We start from the raw sequence: 17,351 nt of genomic DNA, 5'->3' as shown, positions 1-17,351 counted from the left end.
CCACTACACAAAACCCCACAGAGGGGAAGGAGCAGGGGGCAGGGAAGACATTTAAAAACCAGAAGATTTTTTAAGCTGGTATTTTTATTGGAACTCTCTACATAAAGCACCTTCGCTTGCTTTAAACTTACAGTACTTCTCTGAACACTGCTTCTCTGTAACACAGCACAAGATGCTTCAAACTACTCCGCGTTCCTTGATTTGGACACCGCCACCTTAACAGCTTGCACAATGGCATCTTTATCAATGCCAAACATCTTCAGGAGCTCAGCTGACTTCCCGCTTCGTGGTACATGAGATACAGCCAAGCGACTGACTGTGATACCAGGCTCACCCACTACTGCAGCGCACACCGCTTCTCCAATGCCACCTACAGAAAAAAAAAGTTGAAACAGGACAAACATCTGTTACATTTCAACAGGCAACATATAGATTGCATGTATATCTGGTCCAAAGGTCCGTGCAAGTTAAATCCTCAATTCACGTGCTATTGAGAAACATCAATCACAATACATGTCTGAGCTGCCCACTAATGAAATGAAAACGAAATTAATTTCATTTAAAAAAAAATGAAAACACTGCCTATTCCAAAGGCTTCCTGAGGAACAACCTGCCTGACACTTCCGAAGTACTTACAAATTGGCAGTTAGAAACATACACCTCTAAAGCGCGCAGAACCGTCATGGAGCCCTCACCACTTCAGCATCAGCCACTGAGGGCCAGGTTTAAAAATATATTTAGACTGAGGAGTATTTACAAGTGTACTTGATGTGCTGAAAGTCTCCATTACCAGCAGTCGGAACGGCATTTAAGAGCTCCGTCTCTCACGATGCGTGTACATGCCGCTAGGCACCTCTCTCAGTTATGCAACACATTCACAACCTTTGCTTAGAGCTCAGCTCAGACTGAATCACCACCAGTCACAGGGACAAAGGATGCAATGGGGAACTGCATGGCAGCAGAACAGACACTAGAAGCAGCAGTATTAGGGAAGAAGAAAAGACAGGACAAGTGCAGAGAGCACATGCTCTCAGGCCCAGTAGGAGACACCTTTGAGCTGCACCCCAGTTAGGGTGTATCCAGGAACACAGGACTTTTCACAGCTCCGGGCATGGTGTGATTTAACCAGCCAAACTCAGCCTCCAGCCACAGGCACCTCCATGGATGCGGCTGGTCAGATCAGCCCGATGTGGGCTTGCAACGCATTCAGGCTGGCGATGCGTGTACACCTGACCTTCCTTGACTGCATCATGTAGAGAAAGCTGTGCCAGCGTACATCGCATGTTCATCACCTCAGAGTGCAAAGATTTCACCATCTTGCAAATCTGTAGTAAAATATTTGTCCAGAGTTGAAAGATAAGCTAGAAAGTGATGAGGCTTAGTGATGGTATCACCATCCATAACCTGGAACAAAAGTAACCAGCACTTACAGTAATACCAGCTCACTTCAGACACCTGGCAAGACTGACGTTCACCTTAAAGTAGGACGATACTCTCATAAGTGTATCTACTAATTTCTATTAGTAGATATCTATGGTATCTACTAATGCTGTAAGTCCACAGCTGCCCTTCTGCTAATTTCTCCACCTCCCCCACAAGCAGCAAGTCTGACATGCAATTCACAACAGCTGCTCTCTCTGCACATGGTCTCATCTTCGTGGGCCATGTTTGCGCAGGCAAGCCCCTGAAAACCTGTGCAAACAAGACACATCAGAGGGCAAGTGGCAGCAGATTATGGAGTTAAATCCAGTTGGCAGCCGGTCACCAGTGGTGTTCCCCAGGGCTCAGTGTTGGGGCCAGTCCTGTTTAATATCTTTATCAACAATCTGTGCAATCGAGTGCACCCTCAGTAAGTTCGCAGATGACACCAAGTTGGCCAGGAGTGTTGATCTGCTGGAGGGCAGGAGGCTCTGCAGAGGGGTCTGGGCAGGTTGGGCCCACGGGCTGAGGCAAATGGTGAGAGGTTCAGCAAGGCTGAGCACCGGGTCCTGCACGTGGGGCACAACAACCTCATGCAGCGCTACAGGCTCAGGGGAGAGGGGCTGGGAAGCTGCCTGGCAGAGAAGGACCCGGGGGTGCTGGTCGACAGCCGGCTGAACACGAGCCAGCAGGGTGCCCAGCTGGCCAGCAAGGCCAACAGCGTCCTGGCTGTATCGTATCCAATATAGTGTGGCCAGCAGGACCAGGGCAGTGACTGTCCCCCTGCACTCAGCACTGGTGAGGCTGCACCTCAAATCCTGTGTTCAGTTTTGGGCCCCTCACTACAAGAGGGACATTGAGGTGCTGGAGCGTGTCCAGAGAAGGACAACGGAGCTGGGGAAGGGTCTGGAGCACAAGGCTTGTGAGGAGCAGCTGAGGGAACTGGGGTGGTTTAGTCTGGAGAAAAGGAGGCTCCGAGGGTACCTTACTGCTCTTTACAACTACCTGAAAGGAGGTTGTAGGCAGGTGGGGTCAGTCTCTTCTCTCAAGAAGGAGGTGATATGACAAGAGGAAATGCTGTCAAGTTGCTCCAAGAGAGGTTTAGACTGGATATTAGGAAAAAAACTATTCACTGACCAGTTTACTAAGCATTGGAACAGGCTTCCCAGGGAAGTGGTTGAGTTATGATCCCTGCAGGTATTTAAAAGACATATAGATGTGGCACGTGGGAACGTGGTTAAGCGGTGGATTTGGCAGTGTTAGGTTAACAGTTGGACTCAATCTTAATGGTCTTTTCCAACACAAACGATTCTAAACAAAATCCTGGCACAGAAGCTGGGGGAGTCTTACAGAGACTACTCTGCTTCTCCCAGAAAGCATTTTATCTTAAGATTTACTTGGGAATCATTTTAGCAATTCCTTCTTGCATGCATCGTGCACTTTTCACCCTAGCTTAAGAACACTATCACATACCCAGTGACAGATTCTGCAACAGCCTGTAAGCAGGTGAAATGAACGTACACAAAGAGTCTAGTGAGGATCTGCTCTTTTATAGCAGTGGAGAAGAAAGAGAGAGGAGTTTGTCCCAGGGTGACTGCAGAAACTGCCAAAATCACGCGATTTCAAGTAACCTGGAATCCTGCGTTTGGACACAGGAAAAATTTGAGGAACCTGCACAGCGACAGTCTCTCTTGCAATTTAACAAACTGCAGAGCAGCTGCTCTAAAGCCATTCTGAGAACATTCTGTACAGAATCACTGCACCGCAGCAGGAATTTACAATTTCACTCGGCACAAATGAATCAAGACTTCACTTGGACCAAGCACACAGAAGGGCATGCAAGGCCAAGTTAATCAGAAAGGCAGCCCTGATTAACCTATTGGGTCTTAGGAAACTTTCAATCCTTAGTGTCATCTTATAATTGTAACAGCAACGAAAAAGGCTACACCCTCTTCTGCTTTAGCTGAATGACAGCATCAGGTCCCATACTTCTCTCTCAGGTCAGGAGAAGCTGTGAGCTTCAAACCCCCTGGGAACAACTGTGTGGGCTGTGACCTCCTGGACCCAGCTTACCTTCATGGTAATGGTCCTCAACAGTGATGATTCTGCCCTTGGTCGCTCTTGCGTTTTCAAGTATTGTCTTCTTATCCAGGGGCTTTATAGTAAAGGGATCAATCACACGGATGAAGATTTTTTCTGCAGAAATAGAATTAAATTTTTTGCAACAAGAATTTGGAGAATGCAAGACGACACAAGTGCCCCTGTGATCTTTTAAAACAGTTATAAAACCTGTCTGCACTAAGTCCCAGCTACCTGTACCTATGGCTTGTCTACCACAGAACCCCAAACCCCCTAATTTGTGTATGTACTCTTTCTTCATGCACCTGGTGAGGTACTGATATCCATTCCACTCCACAGACCACTACGAGTGCCTGTCAGCAAAACAGTAATATAACTGGCCTTCCCACAGGTAAGAGCAGAACCTAGTCACCAGGAAATCTTTGTCATTCAGACTGCCAATCAAGATTCTTTTCCCCACACCTTTATTTTAGCTTTAACTTTATTGTCAAGCCAAACACAATTTCCTCCTGCTTCTTTGGTCTGTCAGCGTTCTGAATTCTTCATCACAGGCTGCTCACCTATCAGGTATGCCTATTTGAACTGCCTCAGTCCTGATCGTGGCGCCCTTAAGGTTGGCATCAAAACCAGAATCATCATAAAGCACGCTCAGATGGCTTGTTAAAGCTATGTACAAATGGTGATTGTTTATAAAGAATAGCAAATTACATGAGGTTTTGTCTGATCCTGGCTAGCAGAACACTGAGTCAACTCTTACCATACATAAAGAAGCCCTATGTTATGTTGACAGTTTTTTGACTGCAGGCTCTTTAGTGCCCAATGTATTTTAGGTATTAGGCACTGCCTCTACACTAAGGGATTATTATCTCTCCATAGCTGGTTATTTATACTTCAAGATCAGCAGAGCATTGCAAAACACGTTAAATGCAGAAAAATAACAACAGTTCTGAAAATACAACTTTGAAAATGTCCTAAACCTGATGGCTCAAGGTCATGATAAAGTATGTGTCCACCCTGATACAGCATACAATGCTACCCTGTAAGTCACGGGCGGCATTAATTGTATTCTCTCTATTTGTAATCTCTTCCTGGGTGCAGGCTACTGACTCAAGAGAGATTTTTGATGGTTTCTTTCTCATTTCATTGAAGGAATTTTATCTTCGCTGTGAGATGTCAGTGCATTTGAGCACTAGAGTTATTGCCTCCCACGCTAGTTAAAAACTGATATATCCATTCATTCATAAAAAAAAAAAAAAAGACAAAAAAAAAGCAGTGAACCGTATCTACACAAAGGCACTGCGTATCAACAGCACTGTGTAAGAGCACAGAGAGCCGCTGTGGCTCAGTTGGCAAGCTGTGTTTTGTTACCTGGCCCCAGCCTGATGCATTGTGTTGTGTTGGTACCCTGGCCCGCACAGACAATGTGCCAGGGAAGGGGCGTTCCTGCTTCTTACGTGCCTCTAACCTTCGGCCTGCAGCGCACCTTCAGACAGACTAGCAATTTTAAGGAGACTCTGATCTAATCAGTTTGGCAATTTTCATGGCTACTAATGCTAAGCTAAACCCTCAACAATTAGGCAAGACAGGCAGATATATACTATGTTGCACTGTATCAGCTTAGCAAGTGACTAGCTGACTGAAACATTTTAATTAATGTTTACAGTACAAAGGGTAAACAGTTAGGCTGAGTGCTATTGATTTCTTTGCTGTGTTAAATGATAAAGGGAAAAACCACCCATAATTTGATCACCTTTTCTCAGCTGCTCTGCTGCAGCCAGAGCCTCATGCAGAGTGACTCCTGCTCCAATCACAGTCACTTGATCATCCTTACTCTTCAGAATCACCTGCAAAAAATGTTTCCACGTATTTTTAATGATAAATCTTACTGATATTGCTAAAATTTCTGTAGATTTTATTAAAAAGAACAAATCTTTGGTATTGGAACGCTTTAGAGGGAAAAGGACTTTTACAAGAGGAACTTTACATATTTTTTAAAATTCTGTTTATCTAGGCAATATTTACCTTCGCCTGTCCAATATGGAAGTCCTCATTGTTGTTGTAAATGACAGGATTTTCAGGACGACTAGTTCTTATGAAACAAATGCCCTGTTTCCGAAGTAAATGTGTTAGAAGTTACAAAACCAGAAATATGTTGACATTCTAGTTTGCAAACCCTATGAAGCAAACTGATTTTTTTCCTATTTGTCCATCTTTCACCCGTCTATGTTAACTCTGGTTCTACTGAGTAAACTCCCCACCCCTCACCCCCAATTCCCATTAGTCCTTTTTCAACAGCTGGTTGTTTCACACATTACAAGACAGTTAACCTCTTCTTAGAGCACGCTGATAACTTACTATTTTCTTTCTGATTCCAAGATCTTTATTTCTCTTTTGCTCTCTTGTGGAACTGGAGAATCCTACTTGAGTTAATTAGAATCTTAGAACTTTGCCACACACGTGCAAATTTTACTCTAGCGACTTTAAAGCAAAAGAAGAAATGCTCAGCTGAAAGCAAGGAAAAATGCTTTCCATCAGTTAGTGTTCAAATGCCCTTCCAAAAGAAGTAACAAACCAGTACTTACATCTAATCTCTCCCTCACACCATCTTACACTGCTTTCCTCCACCCCCCTCCATTTTTTCACAAACCACTCATCACATTTGTTACATACCAAAATTCCCCACACTTCCACTTAAAAGCTGTACTAGCAAGACTGAAATTTTTCAGACTGTTTGTGCCTTTCTCAAGGTAAATTCCTATGGCAGCCAAAAGAAGTACCAATCAAGGAGATGATCCGACTCAATGTTACCAGTGATGTTTGAGCATTGCTATGCCAAATTAGCTGAAGGTCAGGGAGACCAGAAACTCTGTCAGGGCTACATGCAAAGTCTTCCTCATCTTCAGCCACAGTCCAATTTAACTGCAATCCATCACTGGCAACAGAGGAGCAGACGATGACCACTGAGACTGTCAGCTAGTACAAGCACCAGATCTCAGTAGCTTCAAAAGTTGCAGACTTAAGACTTACAGCGGACCTGACTCCTGAGCTTTCACATACAGGCACCTGATCAAAATACTCAAGATAAATTTATCTTTCCATATCCAGCTTCAATTTTGACCCCAGAGATATGACACTAGGCGTGTACTTTCTATAAGTTTGCTAAAGACCAATACGAGTTACACTTGCCCTTATTTCTGAGCCAATTTAGACCCAAACTGCAATTGCTGTGTAATCATTTACATCTCCCCAAATCTGGCCCACAGCATTCCAGACTTCATTCTGCACTAGACTGGACAGAATGTCTGCAACCTTCCCATGCAAAGAAAACCTCCCACTGCCAAGCTGGAGCCTTTGAAAGAATTTATGTGGGTAGGAACATGCAAGAAACATGCCAGAAGCAACAAAAGTAGTACAAAACAGAAGTTATCCTCTGGCTCAGGAATACTGCGATGCAAACCTTGGTGTTGGCAGCTATTTCCACTGCTTTTTCAGTGGCTACAGCATCGCTAGGGTAAAACACAGTGGCATTGGGAATAGCTCGGAACATGCACAGATCCTCCAGTCCCATCTGAGATGGCCCATCCTCACCTGAAAGAATTAAACCAGGGTTACAAAAGAGTATGGGCACATTTTTGACAATCACTCAATATAGCGGTGAGGTTCAATGTAAACCAGGGGGGAAAAAAAAAAAAGTATATAAAACCAGGCACACACTGGACATGCAAGTCTACCTGCTTAGAGAAAAGAATCATCTTCTCCTTAAACTTGGAACCATCTAAACAGTAAATAAAGACAGAACGAGACTAAAAAGAAAGAGAACTGGGGTTAAAAAGAAAAAATAGAAAATAAATTATAGCAATAAAGCAATACAAAAGGAAGACAACCAAACTAGGAAGGGTACAGATTCAAAGAGGGTCACAAGATAACTGAGCATCTTCAGATTTACATGTACTGAGGCTGCACAAGCAAAATTTATACTTGTCAATAGTGTTCCTTGAGATTTAAACTGCTGGAAATGTGAAATGAGAATTGCATGTGTTCCGTCAGAAATGGAGAGTGCACTTAGTGCAACTACTCTCAAATTCTTAGGCTCATTTCAAGATTAAATGAAGGGTATGTATTTTTCAATACTATAAAAAGTCTTTAAAAGAGCAAGAGGGCATTCATGTTGTTAATTTAATAACTCAAGCACCTTATGGCATAAACAGCAGATCTATAAAAGAGAACTGTTAGCCAGAACATGTGCTGGATGCCATGATTTCCCATAGTTAAAGAAACAACCACCACAACACCCCCCATCCCAATGACCTTATGTAAGGGTGCTTTGGGAATGGCACTCTTCCAAACTAACCATGCAAAGAGTTCTGAATCCAGTCATGTCACAGCCTGCAGAGCAGAAGCAGGGCAATAAGCCTTCCCACATGCACCCACTACCTGTTACTCAAGAAGGACGAGCTCATGAGGAAGGAGGAGAGTATTTTCATGAGAGCAGCACAAAACTCTGAAGAACTTTAAACATGTTAGAGAAATCAATCATTGAACTCTGCCACTATACATTACTAATACAGTAAGCATGAACCAGGGAAAAAAGTGTCTCGGCTTTCAGTCACGACATGAAAAAAAAGTTTTCTCAACATCATTTTCTAAATCTGTATGCACTCTGAATGAATGAGTGGGATCTCAGTGGGCATTTTCCTTTCCTAAAATGCACCCGCATAATGTATACATAAAAGTGAAATTATAAAGAACAAAATTAGCAGGTACCTGAATCAGAATCTTACCCAAGGTAAAGAGAGTACTCATGCTTGTCCTGCTTCTGCTAATGTGGTGCCAATAATACCAGTGTTCACAGTTCGTACTAGTAATTTACAGACTAGCACTAATTTGAGTTTGGCTGAAAGTGCATCTTTTAGAAAATCCTGGTTTATGTGGTTTTAGAGTAACACAGATCAAAAGAGTAATTTTCAATTACATCTGCAAAACTCACATTTATAGCTTAACAAAAAAATGTGAGTGCTTAATATGAACAGTATCACATGTCTACAGTATAAAACTGGTTGTTTTATTAACCAATATTTCTATTTTTGACACACACACACTATGATTGCTTTCCCTATATGTTCAGTTTGGAAAATATAGATTTTCCATTATTCTCTTATGACCTTGAAAACAATGTTTCATTAGACGTTTTGGTCAATCAGCAACCACTGGTCTAGAAGTGAACTTAGTACAAGTTCAGAAGGTCACTGTGATAATTATTTCTCATAAATTTAATGGATCCAAATTTCAACACAGCAGAAGCCCAGGTCTACCTAGAACTGCATACATAAAACTTTAATTTTGACCACAAATCCAGTTAGGATTCTGAATTCCATGCAGGGCCAAAGTTCTAATAGGAAGTACCCTTAATTCATACCCTTTCATTTAAAATTGAATTTTCTAACTGCTAAAGGATTTCTCTCAATTACTGTCTTTTACAACTCAGTTGCAAAACTTTGGATCCGAATTCTTTTTTGAAAATCAGGGTTGAGGCCTGAATCGGATTTATAACTCAACTTGATAGATCTAACTATGCACTTCACAATCACAGCTCTCAGAAGAACATTTCAAGTGCTGAAAATTGGAACTTGGAAGTGTAGTTTTAGGACACAATTCAGGTAACCCAAAGGAGTTTTATCTTCTTAAATGAGCAAAGAACAAAGCTAATTGGCTTTTGCACCAACACGCTTTGCTGCTTGCTAAAACACTTAAAACTGGATTTGACTACGATGAGATGGGAGGACTGATTTTAAAAAGAAAAGAGGCTTGTAATAGAATCCCTCTCTTAATGACATACACATGCCATAATCTGATATACTCTACTTACAGTCTCCACTACTAAAGCATACTCTATACTACTGCAAGTAAAGCCTGAAGTTCTGGATGAGACTACACACATTTATGAAGCACCTTTAAATCTTTACCAATATTACAGGTCAAATTAACTATTTTGCTTTAAACAAAAAACCCCGACCCTCTTACAAACCATACTGCTAGTCAAAACTATTAAATCAACTGAAAAATGGTCAGCTCTCCCTCTCTTTCTTTTCCCCTATAAATAACTAGGAGTTTTTCAAGCATGAATGTCTACTGGCATTTTCCTTCTTGGTATGCAAGTCTGCTCCTGTTTTTAAGAGTGCTGTCTATGCATTTCATTAAAAAACACAATTCCCTCCCTCCCTCAAATCAAAATCAAACCCTGGTATGATCTGACATGTACCAAACAGTTAGGGTGGGAAGTAAAGACCAGAGAAGATACTGCTAGCAAGGGCCCTTAGCCTGCTGCTCCGAGACGTGCTACACCGCAGCATACTTGAAGTCTTCCAGAGAGGAGCCAGGGGCTCCTGAGGTAATAGGAACCAGCAGCGAAACACCAGTGAAATGCCTCAAAGGAAGTAAAGGAACTTCTGCCGGCTGAAAGCCCAGCTGAAGTGCCTCCACACCAATGCATGCAGCATGGGCAACAAACAGGAGTAGTTGGAAGCCACTGTGCCGCTAGAAAGCTACGACCTAGTCGCCATCAGAGAAACTTGGTGGGATGAATCCCATAACTGGAGTGTGGCTATCAATGGCCCTAAGCTGTTCAGAAGGAAGGGCGGAGGCGTTGCCCTCTACATCAAGGAACGGATAGAGCGTTACGAGCTGTCTCTGAAGAACAGCCACGAGCAAGTTGAAAGCTTATGGGTAAGAACCAGACACTGAGGTAACAAAGGGAACCTTGTGGTTGGCATCTACTACAGGCTGCCCGATCAGGGGCAGGGGGGAAGGTGGCTATTGATGAAGGCTTCTTACTCCAGTTACAGGAGGCATCATGCTCCTGTGCTCGGGGACCTCAACCACCCTGACATCTGCTGGAAAAGAAGCACGGTGAGCTACAGACAATCCATGAGACTCCTGGAATGCACTGAGGGTAACTTCTTAAGCCAGGTAATAGACAGCCCTACCAGAGGGGATGCGCTACTGCACCTGTTGGTCACCAGCACAGGTGAGCTAATCAGTGACGTCAAGGTTGGAGGCAGCCTGGGCTGCAGTGATCATGCACTGGTGGAGTTCACAGTCCTCAGGGACACGGGTTAGGTAAAGAGTCAAGTCAGGACCCTGAATTTTAGGAAAGCAAAATTCCAGCTCTTTAAGCAGTTAAGTCAATAAGACCCCCTGGGAAACTGCCCTCAGGGACAACGGAGCAGAACAGAGCTCCAGATCTTTAAGGATACGCTGCATAGAGCGCAAGAGCTCTCACTGCCCAGGTGTAAGAAATCAGGAAAGGAAGGCAAGAGACTAGCATGGATGAGCCAAGGCTTGCTGTTCAAACAAGGGCAAGAAAGAAATGTTCAAGCAGTGGAATCAGGGACAGGTATCCTGGGAAGAGAACAGGGACACTGCCTAGTTGTGTAGGGATGGGGTCAGGAAGGTCAAGGCACAGCTGGAGCTAACTCGGCAAGGGATATAGGGAAGAATTAAAGGGCTTCTACAGGTATGTCAGCCAGAAAAGGAAGGACAAAGAAAGCATAGGCCTCCTCAATGAGCAAGGCTGGAAAACTGGTAACAACAGAAGAGGAGAAGGCTGAAGTAACCAAGTGTTTTGCCTCAGTCTTCACTGCCAACCTCTCTTCCCACACCTCTTGAGTGGATGGACTGCAAGACAGGGACTGGGGGAGCAAAGTCCTTCCCACTGTAAAAGCATATCAGGTTTGCAACCACCTGAGGAACCTAAACATATGTAAGTCTAAAAGACCTGAGGAGATGCATCCCAGAGTCCTGAGGGAATTGGCTGATGTAGTTGCCAAGCCACTCTACACGATATTTGAAAAGTCATGGCAGTCAGGTGAAGTCCTCGGTGACTGGAAAAAGGGAAAAACTGCACCCATTTTTAAAAAGGGTAGAAAGGAGGACCCTGGAAACTACCAACTTTTCAGCCTCATCTCTGTGCCTAGGAAGATCATGGAACAGATCTTTCTAGATGCTATGCTAAAGCACATGGAGGACAGGGAGATGATCAGAGACAGCCAGCATGGCTTTACCAAGGGCAAGTCCTGCCTGACCAACTTACTGGCCTTCTACGATGGAGTGATTACACCAGTAGACAAGAGAAGAGCTACAGGTGTTGTCTGTCTGGACTTCTGTAAGGCCTTTGACACAGTTCCCCACAACTTTTTTCTCTCTAAGTTGGAGAGAGATGGATTGGATGGGTGATTGTTTGGTGGATGAGGAATTGGTTGGATGGTCACACACAGAGGGTAGTGGTGGTCAGTGGCTCAATGTCCAGACAGAGATCAGTGACAAGTGCTGTCTTCCAGGGGTCTGCACTGTTTAATATCTTCTTCAATGACATAGTGGGATTGAGTGCACCCTTAGCATGTTTGCAGACATCATCAGGCTGAGTTGTATGGTTGACAGGCCTGTGGATGAGAAGCCATCCAGACGGACCTGGCCAAGCTTAGGAAGTGGGACCATGTAACCTAATGAGGTTCCAGAAGGCCAACTGCAAGGTCCGGCACCTGGGCTGGGGCAACCCCTGGTATCAATACAGGCTGGGAGATAAAGGGATTCACAGCAGCCCTGCAGAGAAGGACTTGGAGGTACTGGTGGATGAAAAGCTGGACATGAGCCAATAATGTGCGCCTGCAGCCCAGAAGGCCAACTGTATCCTGGGCTGCATCAAAAGAAGCATGGCCAGCAGGTGTTGAGGGACCTCTACTCCACTCTGGTGAGACCCCATCTGGAGTGCTGCATTCAGCTCTAGAGCCCCCAACATAAGGACGTGGAGCTGTCAGAGCAAGTCCAGAGGAGGACCACAAAGATGATCAGAGGGCTGGAGGACCTCTCCTACAAAGGCAGGCTGAGAGACTTGGGATTGTTCAGCCCGGAGAAGAGAAGGCTCCAAGAAGACCTTATAGCAGCCTTCCAGTACCTGAAGGGGTCTTTTAAGAAAGATGGGGACAAACTTTTTAGAAGGACCTGTTGCGATAAGACACGGGGTAATGGTTTTAAATTGAAAGAGGGTAGTTTTAGACCAGATATAAGGAAGACATTTTTTACAATGAGGGTGGTAAGACAATGGAACAGGTTGCCCAGAGAGGTGGTAGATGCCCCATCTCTAGAAACATTCAAGGTCAAGTTGGATGGGGCTCTGGGCAACCTGATCTAGTTAAAGGTGTCCCTGCTCACTGCAGGGGGGGTTGGACTAGATGGCCTTTAAAGGTCCCTTCCAATCCAAAATGTCCAATGATTCAGTTTCCTGAATTACATAACAGCCTCACAATTCCTGTTCCATTAGTATTTCTAAGGCTTCAGGTTTTTTTAATCAACACATCAACTGCTCCAGTAGTAAGAAATACTGAGATTCAAATTGGTGATCTTCAAAGGCATAATAAAACAAAAATATTTATCTCTTGTAAAGTGTTTTTGAGATTGGTCAACAAGAGCATCTGCAAGAATAAGTATCATTAGTTTCTCATTTTAAGGACTGGGAAATAAAGGTACAATAAGCACATGACTACTCTCATCACAGAGGATGTCAATTGCAAACACGGAAAGGAACCTAAGCTCCTCACTTTCAATCCAATCCCTTCATACCGCTCTACTTGTAGAGTAGAAAAGCTTGCAGGGTAAAGTCCTACTTTTATCAGGCCAAACTGATAAAAAGAAAAAAAAAATAGGCAGATGAGCTCATGAAGGCATGAAACCTTTCTCATTCTTTCTAAATACAACAATGTATCCGATGAAAGTGAACTGCAAATGTGACTTCTCCCTCTAAATGGTGCCACTGTTATACAGCTATATCACTGATTGTCTCCACAAAGCATTATCAGTTTGGCTGCTAGACACTTATCAATAAATGGATGAGAACCGCTGAAAAATAAGCCCAGGCTGCCCTTACCGATAGAAACACCGCAGTGCGACCCACAGAGATTGATGTTACTCTCGGAGATGGCAGCCATACGGATCTGGTCAAATGCCCGTGTGAAGAAGGTAGCAAAGGTACTGGCAAAAGCAACGGTTCTGTCACGAGTAGCACAACCAACTGCAATGCTCACCTGAAAAGAGGGAGATTGTACAAAACCAGTGAATTCCTTGTTTATCGATTACTTCCAAAAGATCATCTGTGGGACTTCCTACTGCAGAACTTTAGGAAGAAGCTCTCAATGCAGATTAAAAATCACTCTGTCCAGTCCTGCTTGTAATTGTTGGCCTTTCCAAAAAGGAAAGGCAGCGCCTTTCTCTCCCAGTATCTACCCTCTACCATCTCCTCGGCTCCTTGCCTCAACTGATAGCTCTTATTGTTGATCCTTACTGGCAGCTTCTTTTCTTTATCTGCTCTGAGCAGCTATTCACAGAGTTTTAAGATTTATCCCCCTCCTCCTTTTCCTGGATCAAAGGCCTACACTTTCAGTCCAAAGACATGGTTTTTCTATCCCCAGCAGACAAAAATTACCATTACTAAGTGGGAATGGATTTACCTGTGTGATTTGGACTGCTATTTATTAAAAGGGCCCTTCTTCAGCAAGATGGAAATTAGAACAAGTGGTAAAGTTGTTTATTGCTACAATTACCCTGTACATTTATTTTACACAGAAATTGTTCTGCTCTTCATTCGTGCAAATTTCTCCTAAGCTTATATAAATCCAAAATGCCTGACTCAAGCTCCTAAAACTGCCCTAGTATAAAATTTGCAAGAGACAGTTCATGGGTTCTTTGGTTATAAATTGTTAAAGACAACAGCAAATTTCTGCCTGAATTTGTGTCTTTAATTTCATTTGCTTCAGTGAATCCATATGGGCGGCAACTGAAGACTTAGTCAAACAGATGAGTTACCAAATTACTTCAGTTCTGTACAAATGTCATCAGGCTACATTTATTAACTGTTTCTCTGTCCTCATCTTCATACCCCAGTCTAGCATAGAACTCACTGTCACATTGTGACATTCCATTTTTGTGAAGCAAAAGAAACCAAACCTAAAGTCTTTTCGGAGTTAAATTTCTACAAATCAGACTGTGGAAAGTATTACTGTTGTTTACATGTTGCCTTCTCTTTGTGTACTGCTGAAATACAGACAATATGACCACAAAACTAAAAAGAAAAAGAGGGGGGATTTAGGAAAGTATTACTAGAAGCACTCCTGTCATATTACATTTGTAAGCTTTTGTCATAGCCTAGTTTTTCCCCAAGAAATAAGTAAGTCTACATATCCACAAATATACATATGAACAGCAAATTAAAACCCCACCCTCTGAAGACTCAGAGTGAATGGTCTGATATTGCTGTGTAACATCAGTATTTCATAAAGCCAAGAGACCAGTTACCATGTTCTGTTCAGCAATGTAGCATTCAATGTAGCGACTGGGATGTTCTTTCTTAAAAAGCTCTGAGAAGGTGGAGTTCTTTGTGTCTCCATCCAAAGCAATCACTCGATCATTAGCATGGCCCAATTTTGCAAGTGCAACACCATAAGCTTTGCGGGTAGCCCACTAGGAAAAGAAAAATACAGCAGAACTGTTGTAACTTCCTGTTTCTAGAAGCTTTTTGTTTGTTTCTTTGTTTTTTCCATGAGTGCATGCACATACAACTAAAAACCCCCACAACATGCAAGACAACTGAAAAAAAATTTGTTAGCAGTATCAAAAGTACATATAAGAACAGTGACATTCCTAAGTGTAAACAAAAAAAGAAAAACACAGTGAAGCATCAGGACACACATCTGTGCTGAAATCAGCAACTCCCTACCAATCCAGCTACGGAATTTTTAAAACCTTGGTTTCCAATCATGGAAAGTCACTGAACCTCATGGAGTTTAACTTTAAATACACATAAAATAGTTTGAATAATTGGTAACGATCATGAAATGGAGTTATGTGAGTCTTTGTATTTTAATATCCTTCCAATATGCAGTGAGCTTAATGTCTGTGTGTCACACCACAGATGTACCAGGATTCTCAAACTAGGAGAGAAGAGGTGGGTAGTTGAAATCGTGGCAAAGGGAAAACACAGAACCTCCTGCCATCCATTAAACAGCCTCATACTTTGAAGTTATCTGACAAACAGTGAAAAAGGAAGGGAATACCTTTTCTCCCACTTTGTAAGTTGGTGGAGATGGCATCTTAATGTTTCTAATATTTACTATAGGTGCATCTTCTTCCGGGAGGGCTGGAGAAAGCTTTTTCTTATTTTGGATTTTGTCATCTATTTCCTGAATGACTTGTTCAGCCATGTTTTTTGGAAGGGGCTTTCCATGCCAGCTTTCCTTATCTTCAACACCTGTGTATTTAAAATTATATTACTAATCACAAAAATATAAAAACTGTTTAAGATCTTAGCTGCAGATTTTACTCAGATAAAAGTGCAGTGGAGCATGACAGTCTAGTACAGTCTTCCAAGAAAAGAACTTCTTTATTATTCCCACTGTAAACAATTACCATTAATTTAAATTGCATTAAGACAAACATGTTTAAATACTTAACACAAATAGTCAAATTCCATATAGTCCAAACTAGTGATGAAATTCCAGTATCTTCTACTGAAATTGAATATGATTTGGCAACTAAAAGATGTGGTCCATAAGTGTGGCAAGAAGTAAACAGTAATCAATCTGAACAGCTAACATGAATTTTCAATAGTCAGGCCTAATTAAACAAACTCAGATGAATTTCGAACAACAGTTAAGCAAGCTGTCTAATTCAAACAAGACCTGACATTTTACAGCTTTATTTTAATAGCTTGTGATGACTCTCATCTTTGGGCACCTGGCACTAACAGCAAAATCACCTCTCTAGCTGATATGCTGTTTTTCACTGAGTAAGTCACTAAGAAGAATGAATCTTGCTTGCTTACTCAATGAAAAGGAATGAAGATATTCACTCCTGTTATTAATATTTATGTGGTCAGAAAGATAAATTAACAGAGTGCCGCTAATAAACTGGAGCTGAACAGAATCATGGCAACCCTGGACACGCTGAATATGCACTGTATCCACAGAATAGATACACAGAATGCAATCCATAGAACGCTCAGTAGCTAGCACACATCTCACTTGCAAGAACCAAAATAATTTTCTTAGCACTAATGCTGTTGGGAAGTATAAAGAGTTTGAAAGACTTTCTGCATGCTACTGCATGTGTTGGTGCACATCTGTCCCCTAGACAACTAGGTAAGTTTCACACCATGTGAAAACTTCAAAAGGATCTTAAGAGGCATCATGAACTCCAAAATTCAAACAGCTGCTAACCTATGAAATCATTTCTGTGGATCACTGTATCCTGTATCTCAGTGACTTCCACATCAGATCATATGAAATAACCTGTAGTGTTACCAGGTAGCTTATGTACCACACCTCATGCAGCTTCGTCAAAACTGTAAATGCAGTAATTCCTCCTTTTCTATGTGTGCATACTGCCTGGCTGGTAATAAGCAGACCCAGTTATTTGCAACTCAGGGAGCAGAGAGTTTTTATGACAAAGTCACTCCCTTCTAGCATAGTCTCTGTGAGTCTAGGGATCAACAGCAAGCCAACAAGGTGGCCCTCTTTTGCTAGGGCAATTTTCAAGACAAAGCCATATGGTCCAATATCCCACACCCCCACCCCCCAGCCATCTTCCAGGCTGGAAAAGACTTTTAAAAGAGCAACAACTCAAGCACAGCTGACAGCAGAGGAAATTCTACTCTACAAGTGGGGATCTGTAAAAGCCCAGTCAACACAGAACCGCACATGGCTGGATAATGTGAAGAACCGAGAGCCACATCTTTGCCTGCTTCCTATGAAGCATCAATTTAACATCCGCCATAAGAAAAGGCCACAAAGGAAAAAAAGATAGGGTGA

The 17,351-nt window shown here is 42.7% G+C and overlaps 1 protein-coding gene across 1 annotated transcript in view; it reads right to left on the bottom strand.

The window, feature by feature from the left end:
* Window positions 1-54: 54 nt before the first annotated feature.
* Window positions 55-17,351, bottom strand: part of TKT (transketolase) — a 28,146-nt gene continuing 10,849 nt past the window's right edge. Inside the window, exons 7-14 of the mRNA XM_040589034.1 lie at window positions 15,600-15,793; window positions 14,842-15,006; window positions 13,418-13,574; window positions 6,956-7,086; window positions 5,521-5,604; window positions 5,249-5,342; window positions 3,493-3,615; window positions 55-370 (exon numbers count right to left, since the gene is read on the bottom strand). Coding sequence (XP_040444968.1) covers window positions 183-370; window positions 3,493-3,615; window positions 5,249-5,342; window positions 5,521-5,604; window positions 6,956-7,086; window positions 13,418-13,574; window positions 14,842-15,006; window positions 15,600-15,793 — 1,136 coding nt within the window. The 3' untranslated portion in view covers window positions 55-182. The remainder of the gene's footprint in view (window positions 371-3,492; window positions 3,616-5,248; window positions 5,343-5,520; window positions 5,605-6,955; window positions 7,087-13,417; window positions 13,575-14,841; window positions 15,007-15,599; window positions 15,794-17,351) is intronic.

Source organism: Falco naumanni, chromosome 4 (genome assembly GCF_017639655.2).
Source record: "Falco naumanni isolate bFalNau1 chromosome 4, bFalNau1.pat, whole genome shotgun sequence".
In the NCBI taxonomy this organism is placed as follows: domain Eukaryota; kingdom Metazoa; phylum Chordata; class Aves; order Falconiformes; family Falconidae; genus Falco; species Falco naumanni.
This window is presented reverse-complemented; position numbering and strand designations above follow the sequence as displayed.